Source organism: Dermacentor albipictus, chromosome 8, assembly GCF_038994185.2.
Source record: "Dermacentor albipictus isolate Rhodes 1998 colony chromosome 8, USDA_Dalb.pri_finalv2, whole genome shotgun sequence".
NCBI classification, from domain to species: Eukaryota; Metazoa; Arthropoda; class Arachnida; order Ixodida; family Ixodidae; genus Dermacentor; species Dermacentor albipictus.
Genome location: NC_091828.1, coordinates 133,544,850 through 133,564,779, shown reverse-complemented (window position 1 = coordinate 133,564,779; position 19,930 = coordinate 133,544,850). Strand labels below are relative to the sequence as shown.

Genomic DNA, 19,930 nt, shown 5'->3' with positions numbered 1-19,930 from the left:
TTAGTGAAAATAGTGAGAACATTATGGCTGATGTTCCTGAGAAGTTACATGTGTGTGTGGGTGAAGTACTACAGACTTTGCTAAAAATTCATTAAGTGAGTGCAGTTATGTCTCAACACGGCCAAAAGGCATTAATTAGACGTTTGACACGAGGCAACCCCCACCCATCTATCAGCGCCTACCAGGAAGTCAACGCAGCGTTGACACAAAATGCTGATGGATCCACAAAACGTACCCTCCCCCTCCACTACCATACAGCCTAAACTAATGATGAAAAGGGGCAACTTCAAATACTACCAAAGAATGGCGCCAACCTTGGATTACTAGGGTGCTATCCTGCCACATATTCCATACCATCGGGGGTGGGGTGCTGCGGAAAGTTGCAATAGTATGGGCGTGGCATCGCAACCGATTCGACAAATCTGATTGGCTGCGATACAGTCATGATATTCCCTAGTTGACTCGCCTAGGAAAGATGACGGAGTTAAAAGCAGAGACATTACAGGTAGTGTGGTTGACGTGTCCTGATGTGAACTCGGACATTTAACATGCTCCTGTATGGAGGGGGCTTCCATAACTGGAGCCGTGTAACTAATGTCAAATAAAGCCTTTTTACTTCATTTCTACTACTGAACGTATTCGTCGATGGACTTGTGGATTCCTTGCCCTAATACCACCTCGAGCTGCAACAAACTGGTTGACAGCAGTGGGATCTACGAAGGCAGTCCACACGATCCGGGATCGGTGGACCTGTGAATGTGGCTCCGGGAGACACGAACTTTGCAAGATCAAGGAAAATTATGGTTGGAAGAGTGACTTCTGCGGATCCAGAATGAGCAGACCTCCTATTCATGGCTCAGAGAGGCACAACCGTCACAGTAACGGCGTGGAGTCTTGGACGACTCGAGGTAACTTGAAGGAAGAGCAGCAGAAGGCAGTTCCACGATCTGAGATTGGTGGACCTGGGAACGTGGCTCAAGGAAACACGACCGTCGCAAGCTCAACGTTGGGCGAAGGCATGAGCGACTATGTTTTGCCGCACGATAAGGACAGGGTTATATCGGGCAGTTAGCTGTAGTTGATCACCACCAGGCGTGCGGTCAATACAGGGGAAGTTGTAGTCAGCTCTCGGAAAAGCATGAATATTAGAGTGTTAAAGAAAGAGGAGCTGTTGCTCTTGGCAGCAGAGCTCAGTATGGATATTGGCCATAAGTTGAGGTAACCCGAAATTCATACTTCGATTGACGATGTGGGTTTCGAGGTGGACACGCTCACTTATGCCTGGGAAAAGATATGTCGCAAGAGGAAAGAGAGAGAGGAAAGAAAGAACGGAAGAAAAACAAAGGCATCATGAAATTGAGCTTGCGAAAGTAAGACTAGTGAGATTAGCGAGCAGGGTTGATGCAGCGCCGGCACAAATGCAAAGCGCGGAAATGACGAGTTTGCTTCAGTCGTATGAAACAGGCGATGACATAGGTCTCTACCCGATTGATTTCGAACGGATTTGTGAGAGGCAATCATTTCACCAGGACACATGGCTGGAGCGGATGCTTGAGCTGCTGCCGGGAGAAGCCTCGCAAGTCGTAGCCCGACTGAGCGCAGCCGAGGCAGGCGTGTACAGTTCAGTGAAGTTGAGTTTGCTCGATCAATACAGACTCTCCGCAGAGGAATTCCGAAGGAGATTTCGAGAGGAAAGAAAGATGAAACTGCTAGCTCCGGAGATGCAGTTAAGCCGGAGGAGGAAATCTTTTCGATTACCACGACCAAAATTCAATAAGAGGGTCAGGTGCTGTGTTACGACACTGAACACAGTGCAAAGAAAGAGGATGAAACAGCTAGCTCCGGAGACGCAGTTAAGCCGGAGGAGGAAATCTTTCCGATTTCCCTGACAGAAATTCAGGAAGTTAGTCAGGCTGAGAAGCTGCTAAAGGGAAAAAGAAAGACACTCGGAAATGAGCACAAGAAACAGTGCTAAGAGAAAAGGATGTCACAAATTCAAGAATGCAGCAGGGAAGACAACACATCTGAATAAATCGAAAGCCACTAAATCCTGTGGGGAGCACAATGATATTTAAAAAGGCGCGTTTGTCATATGGAATGCTTTAAGTCAGAGTGCATACGAGTCGTCAGATGAGGTTGAAAAAGCGATACGTTCGGCACAGGGGAGGACAAAAGCCAGGGGGCAATTATGTTGCCCCTCGTTCAGTTCTCTTCGAGGTGTAACCTGTATGACACGGGAGAGCGCGGCAGTCAGGCGACGCGAAGTGGTCATACCAGGCAGTGCATTCTGAGTGCAATGCCAAAAAGGCAGGGGGACAGTGCGAAAGGTATCGGGGGTCTGCAACGAGGGGAATGACATACGTGCCCTTTGTATTCCCGGGTTGACAAGTTTGACGAGAGCTTTCAGACAGTGCCCGCCTCGAGTATGGCTTAAGGAAACTAATTTTGCACACATAAATTTTGGAAACTGTTTTTTTGATATGTCATTCTTTTTAAGCAAATATGGCTTCAGTTCTTTTAGAATATGCTAGCACCACCAACTCCAGGTCATTTATTAGGAACCTGTAGTGGTGCACTTGAGTATCAGCTCAATTTCCAGAAGTGGTTGCAAGATTCATTTTTTCTTTGGAAGAAAGACACATATCTAGCGGAGACATTGGTTAACTGCATTTTGTCCCTTTAAGGTGTGTCTCACTCAGACAAGAGAATCAAAGAGTTAGTGCGTGTCTCGCACATGTATTCATAAGACAACAGCGTTTCGAGTATCGATTAGAGCGTGCGTAGTAGTATTTAGAAACAAGCTCACATCTTCATGCAGTTTGAAGTACATAATTTATGCAGAAAATTTTTTGAAATTGAAGAGTTTGACGAAATCTCATCTGGTCAAGAAGTAACGACATAACAGGAATGAACGCCGACCAAGATGGGGTTGTCAAAAAAATATGCGTTTCGGCTTCCACACGGAAGCCTTGTTCACTGACTTAAGAGTTGGTTGCCCATATGCCTGTTGTAGTTGAATGAAATTAAGAGTTTGACGAAATCTCGTCTGGTCGAGAAGTAACGGCATAATAGGAATAAAATACAGAACACCAACTAAAATGGGATTGTCAAAAAATTTTTAACGTTTCGGCTTCCACACGGAAACCTTCACCTTCTCACCCCAGAAAAATTTTTGGTTATTTCTTTAGTGCGGGTCCTTTGTGGACAAGAGAAAAATGTTAGTGCATGGGACAAGAGAAAAATGTTAGTGCCTGTCACACAAACGTGGAAGAATTGTAGAGCTTATTTGGAATATGTGGATTGGTTTGAGAAAGAAGCCTTGTCTTCACGACCTGTGCTTGTCTTGCCCGACTTTTGCAGAGAATGCATTCCCTGGTGCGACGCCAGCAACTGTGGTCTAGGTGTCGTCCTTGCCCAACTTAACGAATTCGGTGAAGAGCACTCCGTGCTGTACCTCAGTAGAAAACTGAAATCGCGAGAAGAGGCGTTTAGCACCTCGGAGAAAGAGTGTTTGTGCATAGGATGGACCAGGCAAAAGCTACGATGCTATATTGAAGGCACGAAATTGAAGGTCGAAAGCGACCATTGCCCTCTTGTATGGCTGAAGAAAATGTCAAAAAGAAACAGGAGACTGCTGAGATAGCCTCATTTGGCAGGAATATAACTTCAAGGCCAAGCATAGGAAAGAGAGCAAGAATAAACATGAAGACTGGGTGAGCCGGGGATTTTAGGCAACGAGCTCAAAGCATTTTTTTTTTAAACATGTCTCGTATGTATCGCTAGCAATGTCATTGAGATAGGCAACTTAGTTCTGTCTTGCCGAGAGCTGACCATGACAAAAAAGAGATAGAGAGAGGAGAGGGGTAGAACTTTGCAGAGAGATGCGGGGATCATAGCATCCATGTAGGCGCGTAGCTGGTGCACGCCAACCAGTGTGTGCGTGTGCCTGTGTATTCCCAGTGAGATGCATACAACGAAGTGAGGGCTGGACCCACAAGCTGCAGTGTGACATCACCATCACTTCTAGAACAATCCCCGAGGCCACGACCAAACATCGATGCTTTGGGCAACCTGTCAGCTGGTTAACCTCAGGTCGAATCTTTTGGCAGCGGAGGTGTCTGTTATGTCTCAATAAGGCTAAGGGCATTAATTACACATTTGCCACGAGGCAACCCCCACCCATCCATCAGTGCCTACCAAGAAGACAACACAGCGTTGACACAAACAGCTGACAGGTCCATAAAAGGCATCCCCCGCCACTACCAGGCAGCCTGAACTAATGATAAAAATGGCCAACGTCAAATGCTACCGAAGAATGGAGCCGTCCTTGGATTGCCAGAGTGCTATCCTGCCACATATTACATACCCATACCTGCCAAGCTGATGATTTGGAAATTTGTAAAGCTATTGTGGCAAGGGGGGGGTGCATTGCAGCACTATTTTTTTAAAGGGCCCCTGAAACGGTTCGGACAAATTTTGTAGACGCGTAGGGCACAGCTTAAGTAGAACATTCGCACCACAATTTAAGTGAAGTGTTACGTATTAATGGAGCTGCAAGCGATTAGAAGTTACCCTCCTCCCTAGCTATGCTTTTCCTCCTCAACTCGCTCGCCGAGCGAGCGGCGCTAAGCTCCGCCTTCACTGGTTCAGCGTCACGATGCGACGTCACATCGCTCACTTCCGGTTGTTTAGGAGCACGCCCCCTCCCGCGCGAGACCTCTCCGCTAGCCGCTTGGCCGTCGACCGAGAGCTATCGAAGCAGCGTGCGTTGCGAGCATTCTGTCGTAGCGCCGAACGTGTCCGGTACTCCGCTAAAAACAGGCAAGCTGGTCATTTCGGCAAATGACTGCAGGCATAAACTCAAGCTGATGAAGGAACTTTAGCGTAGACGTACGTGAGCAGCCTGATCGGTCTGCACGGTCCAGACACTTGCTGGCGCAGCGCTTAACCAGTCAAACAAAGCGCTAATATTGCTCTAACCAAGTGTAAAGTATTTTAAACATTTATAAATCAACGTGTTGATGATTACACTCCTGCGAAAAATACACACCAGCAGCAAAGAATACACTTCGTTGCCGCTACTGTGTATGGTTGAGCTCTGTGCCACCAGGTGGCTGCACCGTGCAGACCGTTCACATTTGCCCTTCTGCTCATCTCGTGGCTCATCCCGGCATAGTCAAGCGGCCAGACCCTGTCCCCTTGCGCTTGCGTTTGCCCTAATACTGGACTCGCGGTTTGCAGGTCGCTAGGTTTGCAGTCCACAAGGCAACAAAGTCGAATCATAGTGCTCGCGAAAAGACTGAGACCGACTCTGACCGCGGAGCTCTCTTCAAAATGGAGTACGTTGTAACACAAGCAGACGACACTTGCTGTGTGCCGGTAGTGCTGAAGTGTACTAAAAAACTATTCTTATGTATTCTCTTTAAGTTATTTTCTTTTTACAAAAACAAAGTAACTAACATTCCAACTATTACGAGCATCATTTGTTCACCATAAAGTTGGAAAAATTATCGACCACGCGCCCTGGTCAGCCAATCAGATAGCTCGCCCATGTGACGTAATATGGGTTATTTGCATCATATGGGTAGGGGCGGCTTAAAATTCTGCCGAGCAGTGCGCTGCGATCGGCAGCGATGGGTATTTTTAAAACCTTATAATAAATTACACGCTTTACGCAGAGCACTTAGATGCATCAATTAATGATCAGAAGAACCTACTCTAACGACTCAGTACGTTTGTAGAAAATCGCCAAAATCGTTTCAGGGTCCCTTTAAGGAATTTACCTTTTGCGACAAGCTTACTCACGTTTTCACAACCGCAAGTGAAATCCGTGTCTTGGAGAGTAAAGAGCGAAAACTCCACTGGGGCACAATTTATTTTTGCAATGATTTTTCTGTTGCCGACTTTGCCTGCTTCAGAAACCTCCCCGTGTAGATTTGCTCAAAGCCACTCTGGTGCCCCTTGCCCATCAGCAGACTTTTGAGTGTTTTCTCACACACAGATGAGCGAAACTCCGTTCAAGTTTTGTTCACAGTGCTGAATATTCTCTCACATTTAGCATTGCTGTGGGGAAAGGAGAAAATACCCAGCATAATCATAGAAATTCTGTGGAACCTGAGCAATCCGTCGACACTTCGAACGCTTCCTAATTGCGACCACTGCATGTCGCACCTTGGCTCATTCAATATGTCGGCTAGAACCTGATGTGCTTGCAAGTTGGCAAACTCGACTTCAAGTGCATCGATTGCTTCTTTTGATTCACCACTCTGCTGGGGTAGGATAGCAAGAAATGCCATAATAAAATGACGTACACTGTTGAATGAAGCAGTTTCCAGAGCTTGTACTTGAGCAACTCCGGCATCTTGAGATTGACGTCTTCTAGCAGGAATTCGTGGTGAATGTAATCGCATGCTGCCGTTAAGTACAGACGTACAGCAGAGAGGAACTGCTCTCTCTCAATGCAGCTCAGTGCCTCAACCACACAGTAGGCTGTGCTGCCAATGACTATGTCTTCATAACCTTTCTGGTTCTCTGCGCTTCATAGTCAACTTCCAGCAATGAATGACATGCCTTGACAACAAATGGGCACACAAATCCAGTCGGAAGATCCTCGAAAAGCCAGTTAAAGAAGCCCCATCAGTACATGAATCTGAAGAGCCTGTGCCTGAAGAAGGCAGTTTGCCTTCTCAAAAAGCGGTATAACATTTTGGAGAAAAAGACAGCATGCCCTGTTTAGCTCCGATGACAAAAAATATAACATACGCTCCTCACGGGTCACGTGGCTGGCTTCCCCAGAATCATTGGTATGAAGTTTTGGTTTTTTGCTTGAGGTCCAGAATAAGCTCCTTTCCTCTTTATAGAGAGTTCATCACCGTGGATGCTTTTCTTCCCGAGGCCTGCAGCAGTCTTGTGAAGACGTGTAGCAGACTTTGGGGTCAGTGCAGGGCTCTTGGGGGTTTGTGAGGAAGTCTTTGGAATTTGGTGTGACTCCAAGAACAAGCTCTGCTTGTTGCACTGCTTTGTTTCAGATAAACAAAGCTGAGTAGTGGTTTCCACTGCATGAGCAGCCTTTTCAAACACTTTCCCAACGACAGCCAAGTGTCGGCGAATGCTTCAACATCTTTCCGACCTCGGCGTCATGCATTTTTTTGAACTCTTGAAGTACATCTTTCCATTTCGAGCTTCTCTCGGGATAAAAAAGATGTCAACCAAAGCCTCATCAACCTTTACAGGAAGACATGAGGCTCCCTTTTGGGCGGCCAAGTTGATGAGATGGCACAGGCAACCAACCCCTATCAAACCTGGTTGAGCCTCTCTCAATACAGTAGAACCACTTTGTTATTGGCGATCATGACATTGGCATTGTCCGAACGCATAGCCAACAGGTTTCCAACAGGCAAATCGTCCAGAACCAGATTTGCAATCTTGTGACCCGTTGCTTCCCCTTGGATTGTCCCAAGGCAAAGAAGGCGGCTTTCGACACTGCTCCTTTCTTTAATGAAATATGTTGCAACAATAGGGTAAAGCTGCATATTCCTGTTATTGCTGCCATCCACAGCGACCGAAAATACTTGCTGTTTTAAGGCATCCAGCAAAGGAGTCTCCGCGTTGGCGCATTTCCTGAACAATTGACATCGCCTTTGTTCGTCCACAGGCGCAGCGTTTCGCTTCTTCGCACTTGGGGAACATCTTCTAGAAAAGCAGTCCAGCATGATCGTCGACACTCAGCGGGATGTTGTGTTCAACTAAAAATGCTGTGAAGAGGCATTCTGCACGGATCACACCGAGGTCGCCGTCGCCGCGCACAAAACTCGCTAGGCTTGTGGTTGGCTGTCCACGGCTCGCACGTATCTCTGATGCTTTTTCGAAGCAATGTGGACCTTGATGTCTGACTTGCCACCATGCGAGATGTTCATATCACAGGCACACGTGGTGCCGAATCCGAACTTCTCACCTTTCTTCGACGGCCTGAAGCATGGAAATTCTTCCTGGTGTTAACAGCGCAAAACGTAAACGAGACACGAGACGAGGGGGCGACACCACAAGCGCTGCTTGTGGTGTTGCGATGCGGCAGCACTTGTGGTGTCGCCCTCTCGTCTCGTGTCTTGTCTACATTTTTCGTTGTTAACACCAGGATGGAAAACCAACAAGCCCAAGCTGCTATTATATGGAAATTCTGCCGGGCACAATTTCAAGAACACTTGGAAATACTGTCGAGGCTTCGAGCTCGCTATTGCACTGCGAAGCCGCTACAGGCCGGAGTCGCACTGTGTCCGACGCGGCAGCTAGTCACACACAAGGCGAGGCCAACACTGCAGTGACTGAAGCTGACTGAAGTCCAAACCCGTGCGTCCGTGTGAACAAAGGCAACAGCATGACAACAGGTTTGTGGAGGCGCTAGAGGCACTATCAGCACTATCGAGCTTTGGATATGGATTCGTGACCCCCCTAGTAGACAACAGAAGTCACTACTGCAACATTGCAGCTCCTGATGATGATACGACGCATTTGTATTGCCCTCTCGTGGCGGCACAAGGTACCAGGGTGTAATTTTACTACATTGTCCTGTTTGTTTTTTTTTTTCAAAAATAAAGTGTTTTCCATAAAATTTCAAGCAAGGTTTGTAAAAGCGTAAGACTGCTCAAAATTCGTACATTTTGCAGAAAATTTGGAAAAGTTGGCAGATATGCCATACCATCGGAGGGGGGATGCTTTGGGGTGCTGTGGAATGTTGCGATAGAATGGGTGTGGTATCGCAATCGATTCGACAATTTTGATTGACTGCGATGCAGTCATGAGGTTCCCTGGTCGAATCACCCAGAGAAGACGGCGGTATTAAAAGGAGACCTTTTGTGCAGTGGGGCCAACGTGTCCTCATGTGAATTCGGATGTTTAACAAGCTCCTGCAAGAGTAGGCTTCCATAACTGAAGCCTTATAACTAATGTCAAATAAACCCTTTTCCTTCATTCCTACTACTGAACATATTCGTTGACGGATTTGTTGGATTCCTTGCCCTAACACCACCAGAGCTGCTACAGTGCTCAAAAGGATTGTATGTGAGCAATGTTTTGAGCAGGTAAGCCACATGCCAGCAAAGGTTTAAAGTGTGTGCTTTAAATACAGGCAACTGAAATTCTTAGTACATCTGCTCGAAAAAAATTAGGCAATGACCCAGCCATTCCTTAAAATGAGGTTAGTAAGCAAACATCCCACTGACCTTCGATAAAGAGGAAGCCCATAAATGTGAGAAGGCAAAGTACAATGATGAAGCTGAGAAAGGTCAGTGCCGGCAGGCTGAGAATGCCCAGCACAACAGCTCCACACGCCGACAGCGTGGGGTTGTCTTTCAGGTACACCTGGTACACCTCGGACTTGCGAATGTGCTCGATCTGTGAGGTGGCACACTGTACGAGCATGTTGAAGCTCATCGACGCATTGCCCATCATGCTCTGTGGTCGGTCGGCCATGGCCAGATCCTCCCAGTCAGCGTCGGTGGCACGCGAAATACTGTGCACAAACAGAGGGAAGAGAAGTCATTTACAAGGGACGGGGCAATGCACGGGGCCACTTGAAGTTCTATTCGCACACAAGGGCAACCTTCTCAGTTTGTTTATTTTGAGCTAAGCCAGACGCATTAGTAATAACATTCATGAGGTGGCTTAAGGTTTAAAATTTTTGTACAAAAGAATTTAATTTTGTCGTTAACAGCACAATAAATACAGATATATACCGGGGTATCTAGTTTGATCGAAACAGACTTGTTAAAGATTTCCTGTAGTAGATATCACAGTTTTGTCCCATCAGGTAGGCACTATTTGCTAGACAACCTACAGTCAGTCTAGTTAATGAGCAAGGCATCACCAGTGAAGATTGAAAATGCTTGTAATTGCATAATTGAAGCCAAGCAGTAAGTTATATCTATTTAGCAGAAATTCTGATACATAGCACCAGCTTTGAGAAATAGGCCCTGAAATTCTGTAATGAATGCACTGACGTTTCAGTTATCACTTACCAGCAAATTGCAATATGAATATACCATACGAGATATTTAATGTTCATTAAAATAGATAACCCAGTATTTAGACACTTTCCTCTGAAATGTGGTACCAGTGCGCCCCTTAGTACAGAAACAGTGCACCGTAACCTACTATGCAAGCCCGATTCATGCCTTTGTCGAAACTTCCTTGCACTAGTGCTGTGTTTACAGGAGAAAACTATTCTAGCCCATGTATCCAGCTAACAAAGGTATTACGCAATACATATACCAGGTGTTTTTCTGTACATGGAACACTTAAAGCAAATTGTCGTATCTAGGCCCCTGTCATTTCTGCAGATAGGCTATGTGGCAAGGCGGACATATGCAGCAAGACAATGTTCAACCATAATTTTGTCAAGTACCTAAAAATGTGCTAATCAACTCCATCTGTGAATCTCTTCTCACCTAAGTTAGACTTGTCATAGGATAGGCATAAATCAGCAATACTTGACCTCTTCCATTCATTGTGCTTTGAAAAGCTAGATATGAGACTAGAAGAGTGTATAGAGAAAAATATGGCTAGAGCCTCTCATCGTAAGCATAGCAAGAGCCTAAAACCCATTTCTGCCCACACAAATTATTAGATGTTCTTTCTCTATAAGAACAACAGATGACAAATTCCCTGCCTCATAATTCAATGTTGCTTGGTTCAGCAGAGTAGTTCACGTGTTCATTTTTTTATATTGACACGTGTACTTATCTTTATCGGGCGACCACGTTTCGCCGCTTAACAACTGTAATCGCACAGCGAGGGACGCGCCTGAATGTATCCGATGTTTCTGGAAAGTTATCGATGCTTCTACCTGGCTGTCTGTTGTCGCCGAACCTTGTGTTATCTGATTTCATCGCGTAACGCGAATGGTGTAGAACTTTGTGGAAGGCACACGGTCCGAACGATTAGTCTGGAACATTCGACGACTGCTCTATAAAAGCCGACGCACTTGACCCGCTGATCAGATTTTCGACGATCGCCGACTGTGTTCGCCGCTATCGTTGTGCTTTAAGTGTAGCCTGTTTTGTGGGCACAGGTTCGCCCAATAAAACCTAGTTTTGTCTTTCACAGTACTGCTACTGTGTTCTTTCTTCACCGTCACTACCACGTGACATCTGGTGGAGGTGCTAGTGCGTTCATGTACCGAACGCCCCCGCAAAGCCGCGATCCAAGCCCGAAGCCCGAGGACAAAACCGACACCGCCCAAGACCAGCGTGCTAGCCGCAGGCTGCAAGGACTGCCCCCAGAGCACAGACTTCTACCTGAGGCGACAAAGAAAATCGTGGTCAAGACAACCTCAATGGCTGCCCCAGCGTCCCCTGTTATCTTACAACAACCCCAGGACCCACCGACCTTCCATGGAGCAGCGACTGAAGACCCGGAATCCTGGCTGGAGACCTACGAGCGAATCGCGACATTCAACAACTGGGACTCCGACGACAAGCTGCGGCATGTCTACTTCGCCTTAGAAGACGCCGCCAGAACGTGGTTTGAGAACCGGGAGTCGACCTTAACGACATGGGACCTCTTCCGTAGCGGCTTCCTGCGCACCTTTACGAGCGTCGTGCGCAAGGAAAGGGCCGAAGCCATGCTGGACGCCCGAGTGCAGCTACCGAACGAGAACGTTGCTATCTTCACGGAAGAAATGAAACATCTCTTCCGCCACGCCGACCCGGATATGCCCGAAGAGAAGAAAGTCCGCCTTCTCATGCGTGGTGTGAAGGAAGAACTTTTCGGCGCAATGGTACGAAGCCCACCGAAGACGGTAGAAGAGTTCCTTCGCGAGGCAACCAGCATTGAGAAGACACTCGAAATGCGGAACCGGCAATTCAACCGCCGTACAAGCTCTACCCACTACGCAGGAATTCAATCACTGGCCACAGACGATCTGCGCGAGACCATCAGGGCCATTGTGCGCGAAGAACTGCGCAAGGTCTTGCCTTCGTCGCAGCCTCAAGTGGCCTCGATCGCCGACATCGTGAAAGAAGAGGTGCACCGATCCCTTGGAGTTCCTGAGGTGGAACCAGAATCACCGCAGCCGGAGGCAATGACCTACGCCGCCGCCGTCGTCCGCCGCCGCCGCCGCCGCAGCCAGCACGCCAATACGTCGCCCAGCGCACCTACGCGAGGAAGACGGACATTTGGCGAGCCCCCGACCACCGCCCGCTCTGCTATCACTGCGGAGAAGCCGGCCATGTGTACCGCTGATGCCCATACCGCGACCTGGGACTGAGAGGGTTCGCCGTCAACGCGCCGCGTCCACAGCTTGGCGAGCGCCCACGTGAAATCGCCGATTACCTAGCCGCCACTCAGCGGAACTCTTGACGACCATCCCGTTCACCGTCACCAGGCCGCTACCCGTCACCGCAGCGCCGACCGTACACTGGTCCATCTCGGGGCCGCTCTGCGAGCCCATATCCGGAAAACTAAAAGCAGCAACCGATGGAGGTGCGGTTGCTGTTCGTCGAACTGACGAAGATCCTCCGCCGCCGCCGAAGTCGATGAAGAAACTACCTCGACGACATAACGACACGCCGCCGTCCCGACGAAGTGTGAAAGCAATGAATACGACGACGAAAGACGACCTGTCGACGTCCCATACCAGCCACAAGTCAACGCGACACAGCCGTGATCCGACACCAAGACCTAACTGCAATGCCAGACAAAGAACCACCGACCTCGACGTCCTTCTCGACGGCCACGCAGTTACCGCCTTAGTGGACACCGGTGCTGATTACTCCGTCATGAGTGGACACATCGCCGCCCAGTTGAAGAAGGTTAAGACTGCATGGGAAGGCCCTCAAATTCGCACCGCTGGAGGATACCTGATTACGCCGAGTGGAATCTGCACGGCAAGGATAACCATTCATGACCGGACTTACCCTGCCACCTTCGTTATCCTCCAACAGTGTTCTCGAGACGTCATTCTCGGTATGGACTTCCTGAACCAACACGGCGCAGTCATCGACCTAAAGTCGAAGTCAATAATGCTGTCGGAAGATAAAGCGATACCGCCGGAGAGGCTCATAGTCACCACGCCTTGAGTGTGCTCGAAGACCAAGTGAGCATCCCGCCCTGCTCCAGCATTGTTATTTCGGTCGGCACCGAAATACCCGCTGACGTAGAAGGTGTCATCGAAGGCGACGAACGCCTCCTGCTAGACCGTGAAATTTGCGTCGCAAGAGGGATCGCTCGACTGCATGGAGGGAAAACTGAAGTGTTGCTGACAAACTTCAGCCCGGAGTTCAAGCACATCAACAAGGGCACGACGATCGCGTACATCGAGGAAATTGTGGAAACCAGTAATGCGTTTGTCCTCTCGGATTCCGCCACATCTACCCCGACGACCACGGTTCCCGAACCAGACTACGACATTAATCCAAGTCTCCCAGTGATTAAGCAACAGCAGCTCAGAAGTCTGCTCCGACGATACAAAGACTGCTTTTCGACGACATCGAGGATTCGACAAACACCAGTCGCCAAGCATCGCATAATCACCGAGGAGTACGCTCGACCACTCCGCCAAAGCGCTTACCGAGTTTCGCCGCGAGAACGCGAAGCTATAAGAGAACAAGTAGACGAAATGCTGCGCGACGACATCATCCAGCCGTCGAAAAGCCCGTGGGCATCCCCTGTTGTCCTGGTGAAGAAAAAGGACGGAACCCTACGTTTCTGCGTCGATTATCGTCGTCTGAACAAGATCACGAAGAAGGACGTATACCCCCTTCCACGGATAGACGACGCATTGGATCGGCTCTGCAACACTAAGTACTTCTCCTCGATGGACCTCAAGTCTGGCTATTGGCAAATAGAAGTCGACGAAAGAGATCACGAAAAGACCGCCTTCATCACCCCAGACGGCCTCTACGAGTTCAAGGTTATGCCATTTGGACTGTGCTCGGCGCCTGCAACGTTCCAGCGCGTGATGGACACGGTTTTAGCGGGATTGAAATGGCAGACCTGTCTCGTTTACTTGGATGACGTCGTCGTATTCGCCGGAAATTTCGACGATCACCTTAAGCGGCTTGCCACAGTACTAGAGGCCATCAAGTCATCAGGGCTCACTCTGAAGCCAGAAAAATGCCGCTTCGCTTACGACGAGCTTCTGTTCCTAGGCCACGTCATCAGTAAATCCGGAGTACGCCCCGACCCGCAGAAAACAGCTGCCATCGCAAAGTTCCCGCAGCCCACCGACAAGAAGGCAGTGCGTAGATTCCTTGGCATGTGTGCCTACTACAGGCGCTTTGTGAAGGACTTTTCACACATCGCCGAGCCGTTGACACGTCTAACTAAATGTGATGTTGAGTTCAAGTGGGAAACGCCACAGGCCGACGCATTTGAAGAACTCAAACGACGCATGCAGTCGCCGCCAGTACTTGCGCACTTCGACGAGTACGCCGATACAGAAATCCATACTGACGCCAGTAGCCTAGGCCTCGGTGCCGTTCTAGTCCAGAGGAAAAACGGAGTCAAACAGGTGATATCTTACGCTAGCCGGTCGCTGTCAAAAGCGGAAGGCAACTATTCTACGACCGAAAAGGAATGCCTCGCCATCGTTTGGGCTACAGCTAAATTTCGCCCTTATCTTTATGGCAGGCCATTCAAAGTCGTCAGTGACCATCACGCTTTGTGTTGGCTAGCGAGTATAAAGGATCCTTCAGGACGACTGGTGCGGTGGAGCCTCAGACTACAAGAATACGACATCACCGTAACATACAAGTCCGGACGAAAACACTCCGATGCCGATTGCCTATCACGTGCCCCCATTGACCCGCCGCCGCAAGATGACGAAGATGACGACGCCTTCCTTGGCATGATAAGCGCAGAAGACTTCGCTGAGCAGCAACGGGCAGACCCGGAGCTAAAAGGCCTGGTGGAATATTTGGAAGGGCACACCGACGTTGTCCCCAGGGCATTTAAGCGCGGACTATCTTCCTTCACGCTTCAAAACAATCTCCTCGTGAAGAAGAACTTTTCACCAGTCCGCGCCAACTACCTTCTTGTTGTCCCGTCAGGACTTCGTCCAGAAGTATTGCACGCCCTACATGACGATCCGACCGCTGGACACCTCGGTTTTTCCCGGACACTCTCGAGGATACAACAAAAGTATTATCGGCCGCGCCTGACCGCCGACGTCGCCCATTATGTCAGAACATGCCGAGACTGTCAGCGACGTAAGACACCGCCGACAAGGCCAGCCGGATTACTACAGCCAATCGAGCCTCCTTGCTGACCATTCCAGCAGATCGGGATGGACTTGCTGGGACCCTTTCCGACGTCAACAACCGGAAATAAGTGGATCGTCGTGGCGACAGACTATCTCACCCGCTTCGCTGAAACTAAAGCACTGCCGAAAGGTAGCGCAGCCGAAGTGGCGAAATTTTTTGTCGAAAACATCCTGCTTCGACATGGCACCCCAGAAGTCCTCATCACCGACAGAGGAACGGCCTTTACAGCGGAGCTCACCCAAGCCATTCTGAAATACAGTCAGACAAGGCACAGGAGGACCACGGCCTACCACCCGCAGACGAATGGCCTTACGGAGCGGCTGAATGCCGACATGCTAGCGATGTACGTCGACGTCGAACACAAGACCTGGGATGCCGTCCTGCCGTACGTAACATTTGCTTACAATACGGCGGTGCAAGAAACAACACAGATCACGCCGTTTAAGCTGGTTTACGGCAGGAACCCGACGACGACGCTCGACGCCATGCTGCCCCACGTCACTGACGAAGAGAATGTTGACGTCGCTAGCTATCTCCAGCGCGCCGAAGAAGCCCGACAGCTCGCCCGCCTACGGATCAAGAACCAACAGAGGACCGACAGCCGACACTACAACCTCCAACAACGCTTTGTTGAGTACCAGCCCGGCAACCGTGTTTGGGTTTGGACACCAATACGCCGACGAGGACTCAGTGAGAAACTACTCCGACGCTATTTCGGACCCTACAAGGTCATCCGACGTATTGGCGCTCTGGACTATGAGGTCGTGCCAGACAGCATTTCGCATTCACAGCGGCGCCGCGCACGATCTGAAGTGGTCCACGTGGTGCGCCTTAAACCCTTTTACGGACGCTGACGAAATTCCTTATTTTTTGTTGTTGTTTTCTTTGCTACGGGTGTTTTTATTTCGCTTGTATATAGCATCGGGTCGATGCTTTTTAAGAGGGGGGTATTGACACGTGTACTTATCTTTATCGGGCGACCACGTTTCGCCGCTTAACAACTGTAATCGCACAGCGAGGGACGCGCCTGAATGTATCTGATGTTTCTGGAAAGTTATCGATGCTTCTACCTGGCTGTCTGTTGTCGCCGAACCTTGTGTTATCTGATTTCATCGCGTAACGCGAATGGTGTAGAACTTTGTGGAAGGCACACGGGTCCGAACGATTAGTCTGGAACATTCGACGACTGCTCTATAAAAGCCGACGCACTTGACCCGCTGATCAGATTTTCGACGATCGCCGACTGTGTTCGCCGCTATCGTTGTGCTTTATGTGTAGCCTGTTTTGTGGGCACAGGTTCGCCCAATAAAAGCTAGTTTTGTCTTTCACAGTACTGCTACTGTGAAAGACAAAACTAGCTTTTATTGGGCGAACCTGTGCCCACAAAACAGGCTACACTTAAATATTATTATTATTATTATATTATTATTTTTGATGATCCTGATGCATGGTACTTCTTTAAAGGAAAGTGTGAACTGTTCTAGTGCTTACGAACTTCAGTGACATTTTGTAACAGCAGTTGTTCATATTCATATGTATATGTTTGTCCTCTCCAGATTGGACCCATTGTGGTTTGCAGTATATAATAAAAAAAATGTCAAAGGGACTTAGCTGTCCCTACTTGGATGAATGCGGGAGCATTGCAACCACCGCGTGATGCTTAAGACATTATGCCACAACGCAAGGTCATAGGTTTGACTCCCACTAAATGATGTGGGTTCGCCTCCCACTAAATGTTGAGGGTCCGACTCCCAACAAAGGTGGTGGGTTTGAGTACCTTAACCAACTCCACCTTAATTCCCTGTGATTTAATTAACACCAAAGCTTGAGGGTTCGACTCCCACCAAACGTTGTGGGTTCGACTGCCTTCACTCTCTCTTAATCAGCTGTGCATTAATTACTTTGCTTTAATTAACACCAAAGGTTCTGGGCTTCACTCCTAGCAAAGGCTCAGGGTTTGTAGCCTTTTTGTGCCATTGTGTGGTCACACTGCCAAAGCCGGATTTTTCACCTCATGAGCCATTTAATGCTTTTGCATTAATAAATGAATAAATAATTGCTCACTTTAAGGCCCATGTTGCCATTGCATAATTGAAGTTGAGGCGTAGGAAAGTCATGTCGGCATAGCAGAAATCCTAACGCTAGCACCATAAGCACCCATTACAGTGAGACAGGCGTGCTCTTGCCCCTTGCCGCCCCCCCCCCCCTAAATAAATGAATAAATAAATGAATAAATAATTGGCAAGGCGGACATATGCAGCAAGACAATGTTCAACCATAATTTTTCAACCATTTTTTAACCCCCAAACATGCCTGGGGTTAGGGAAGATCGCCCCTCCATGTTTCAAACCTCAGGCAGCCTTAATACCCAGTATTCTTGTGGATGAAGTGCTTTTGCAAAGTAAGTAACAGGCTGCGACATGTAATGACAGGTGAAGAAAGGACTGAATGTATTTGTTAGCTCTGTGGTGGTTACGTGATGTTAGCAAATGTGGCAAGATTATATTTGTACAAAGGAATGAACTATGCGTAAATGAACTTCCAAATTTGAACTTATTTTTTCTTGCCTCCCTCAATGCACAGTATAGTAAGGCTTTCTCACCCCCCCCCCCCCCTTTCGGGAAAATGTAAACACTACTCCTCTGACAAGCACCACTTTTGTGATACGCTCGGCATTCCAATTAAGATCCTCCAAAACTGTTACAGGCACAGTTTTGGGAAACTTAACTGGAATACCAATGTGTTTTATAGCCCATTTTAAGGATGCATATCTTGAAAGTGGTGCTAGTGAATTCCTTCTAAGCAGACTTGACTTCGCCGCTTTGCTTCAATCTTGTGAATTGAAACATGTAGCCTGAAGTTAATAATTAAAAGTTCATTAGCAAATTTCAGGTAATCAGCTAAATTACCTATACGCATTTATCTATATGCAAAAAACAAAATTTGCCTAGATAAGGTGCTCCACATAAGAAAAGCATGTGGCATATCACTACACATAAAAAGGAGGTAGCTGTTAGCGAGATCAAGTATGATTTAAAATTAAGGGAATTTAACAGCAAACTGACAAACCTGCAAACTGTAGCATTCAAGAACAAAGTGCCAACAAAGTGTCAACGAAGTTAAAGCAGGGTAAATCACGTTTTTCCTTTTAAAGGGTCAATATTGAAATTGTTAGGCAATCATTGAAGAAGATGTAGCATGAACAACACTACTAGACAAATAATGTGCTTCATCTGAACACCCACCCCCTTAAAAAAGATAGCTTTCCTAACAACAGCAACGATAGCGGGCAGGTTAAAAGGACTATGAAATAACAGTGCAGCTTGAACCATAACCTCAGCAATAACTAAAAGGTACACTTACCGGTAAAACAACTAACGTCACTACCCCACCATGATGATGTACCGACAAGCATGAACCTCTAGCTTACAAAAAACTTTTGGAAAAAACAGTTCTCTTATCATTGCAAATGCAGTATAGCTTGAATGAAGGTGTCATTTGCCTGATCAGGGGACTGAAGGACCTTACGTTCAGGGCCTGTAGCAGCCTTTGCAGTGTAAATTCAAGGACTTTTAAGCTCCTGACAAAGCACTTTTCAGCATTAACGCACTGTGATGCCCGACAGCTGGAAAACAAAATAGTCATAAACAGCCAGCACATGGAACGAAAAAGTTTCCTAAGCCTTTCTTGAATAAACCATCCAAACCAGATGGCTGCCTTCGACAAGTATACTAATCGGCTCAGAGTGGCTGGACATCTGGCTCGCATAAACCTCATGGTCAAATTCACAAATAAAATCCACTGACCTTAGCCAAAAGCAAAGTACAAAGATTTTTAAGCACTTAAGGACTTTAAAGGCCTGGAAAGGCCAGTTGGAAATTTAAGGGTTTCAAGAACCACTACAAAACCTGTCAATTATAACTTAAAGTTAAAAGCAAGTTTATCGCGGGAAGTTCCTATCTATAGTAAATACATAACAAAGAAGAAATAGTTTTGTTCAGCAACTGCACCAATTTTGATGCAGTTTATTGCATGTAAAAGTAAAAGCTAAAATATGCCAACCATAGGAAGTGAAATTTAATTTAGGCCTCCAAGTTTTTGTGTGGCTGACGTGCCTGCCCCTCTCTGTAACGCCAAAAGGCCCTGATGATAAAAATACATCAAATAAATGAAATGAAAATGTGAGCAATAAATAAAGAAAAATTTTATTTTAGATCCAAATTGGCCCCTGCAATATTGGACCCCTGCAATATGCAATTGGCCCCTGCAAATTTCAATATACATTAGTATGTCAATGTGCACAATATAGGGACCTCTAAAGCTGCAGCATTGAGATCTACACTTGTCTAATAACTATTGTGCTAATGCCAACACACTCTACTGTGCAACCCACAAGCATTTCTATGCATACTTACTTCGCTAGTTGATTTCAATGCAGCGCTGATTTGCACCAACTATAGAATAGTTGCATTCCCTGTCACCACTGATGCACCAAAAATTGATATCTAATGTGATCAAAGCATAGACTGCCTCCTCTGAAAGCACATTAGGTGACTACAAACCAACATGTACTACCTGTAGCAGCAAGCATTTCAGCATGCAACACAGTATGTTTTGCCCAAATTTTGTTCACTATAATCATTTCCTGCTTTTAAAGGTCTGTGCCATCTCAG

General features: G+C 47.5%; 1 protein-coding gene across 6 annotated transcripts in view; it reads right to left on the bottom strand.

The window, feature by feature from the left end:
- LOC135913479 (uncharacterized) overlaps positions 1 to 19,930 on the bottom strand; it is a 43,644-nt gene that overhangs the window by 12,690 nt on the left and 11,024 nt on the right. For all 6 annotated transcript variants that reach the window (XM_065446039.2, XM_065446037.1, XM_065446038.2 and 3 more), the window contains exon 2: positions 9,219 to 9,508. In XM_065446039.2, coding sequence (XP_065302111.1) covers positions 9,219 to 9,468 — 250 coding nt within the window. In that variant the 5' untranslated portion in view covers positions 9,469 to 9,508. The remainder of the gene's footprint in view (positions 1 to 9,218; positions 9,509 to 19,930) is intronic.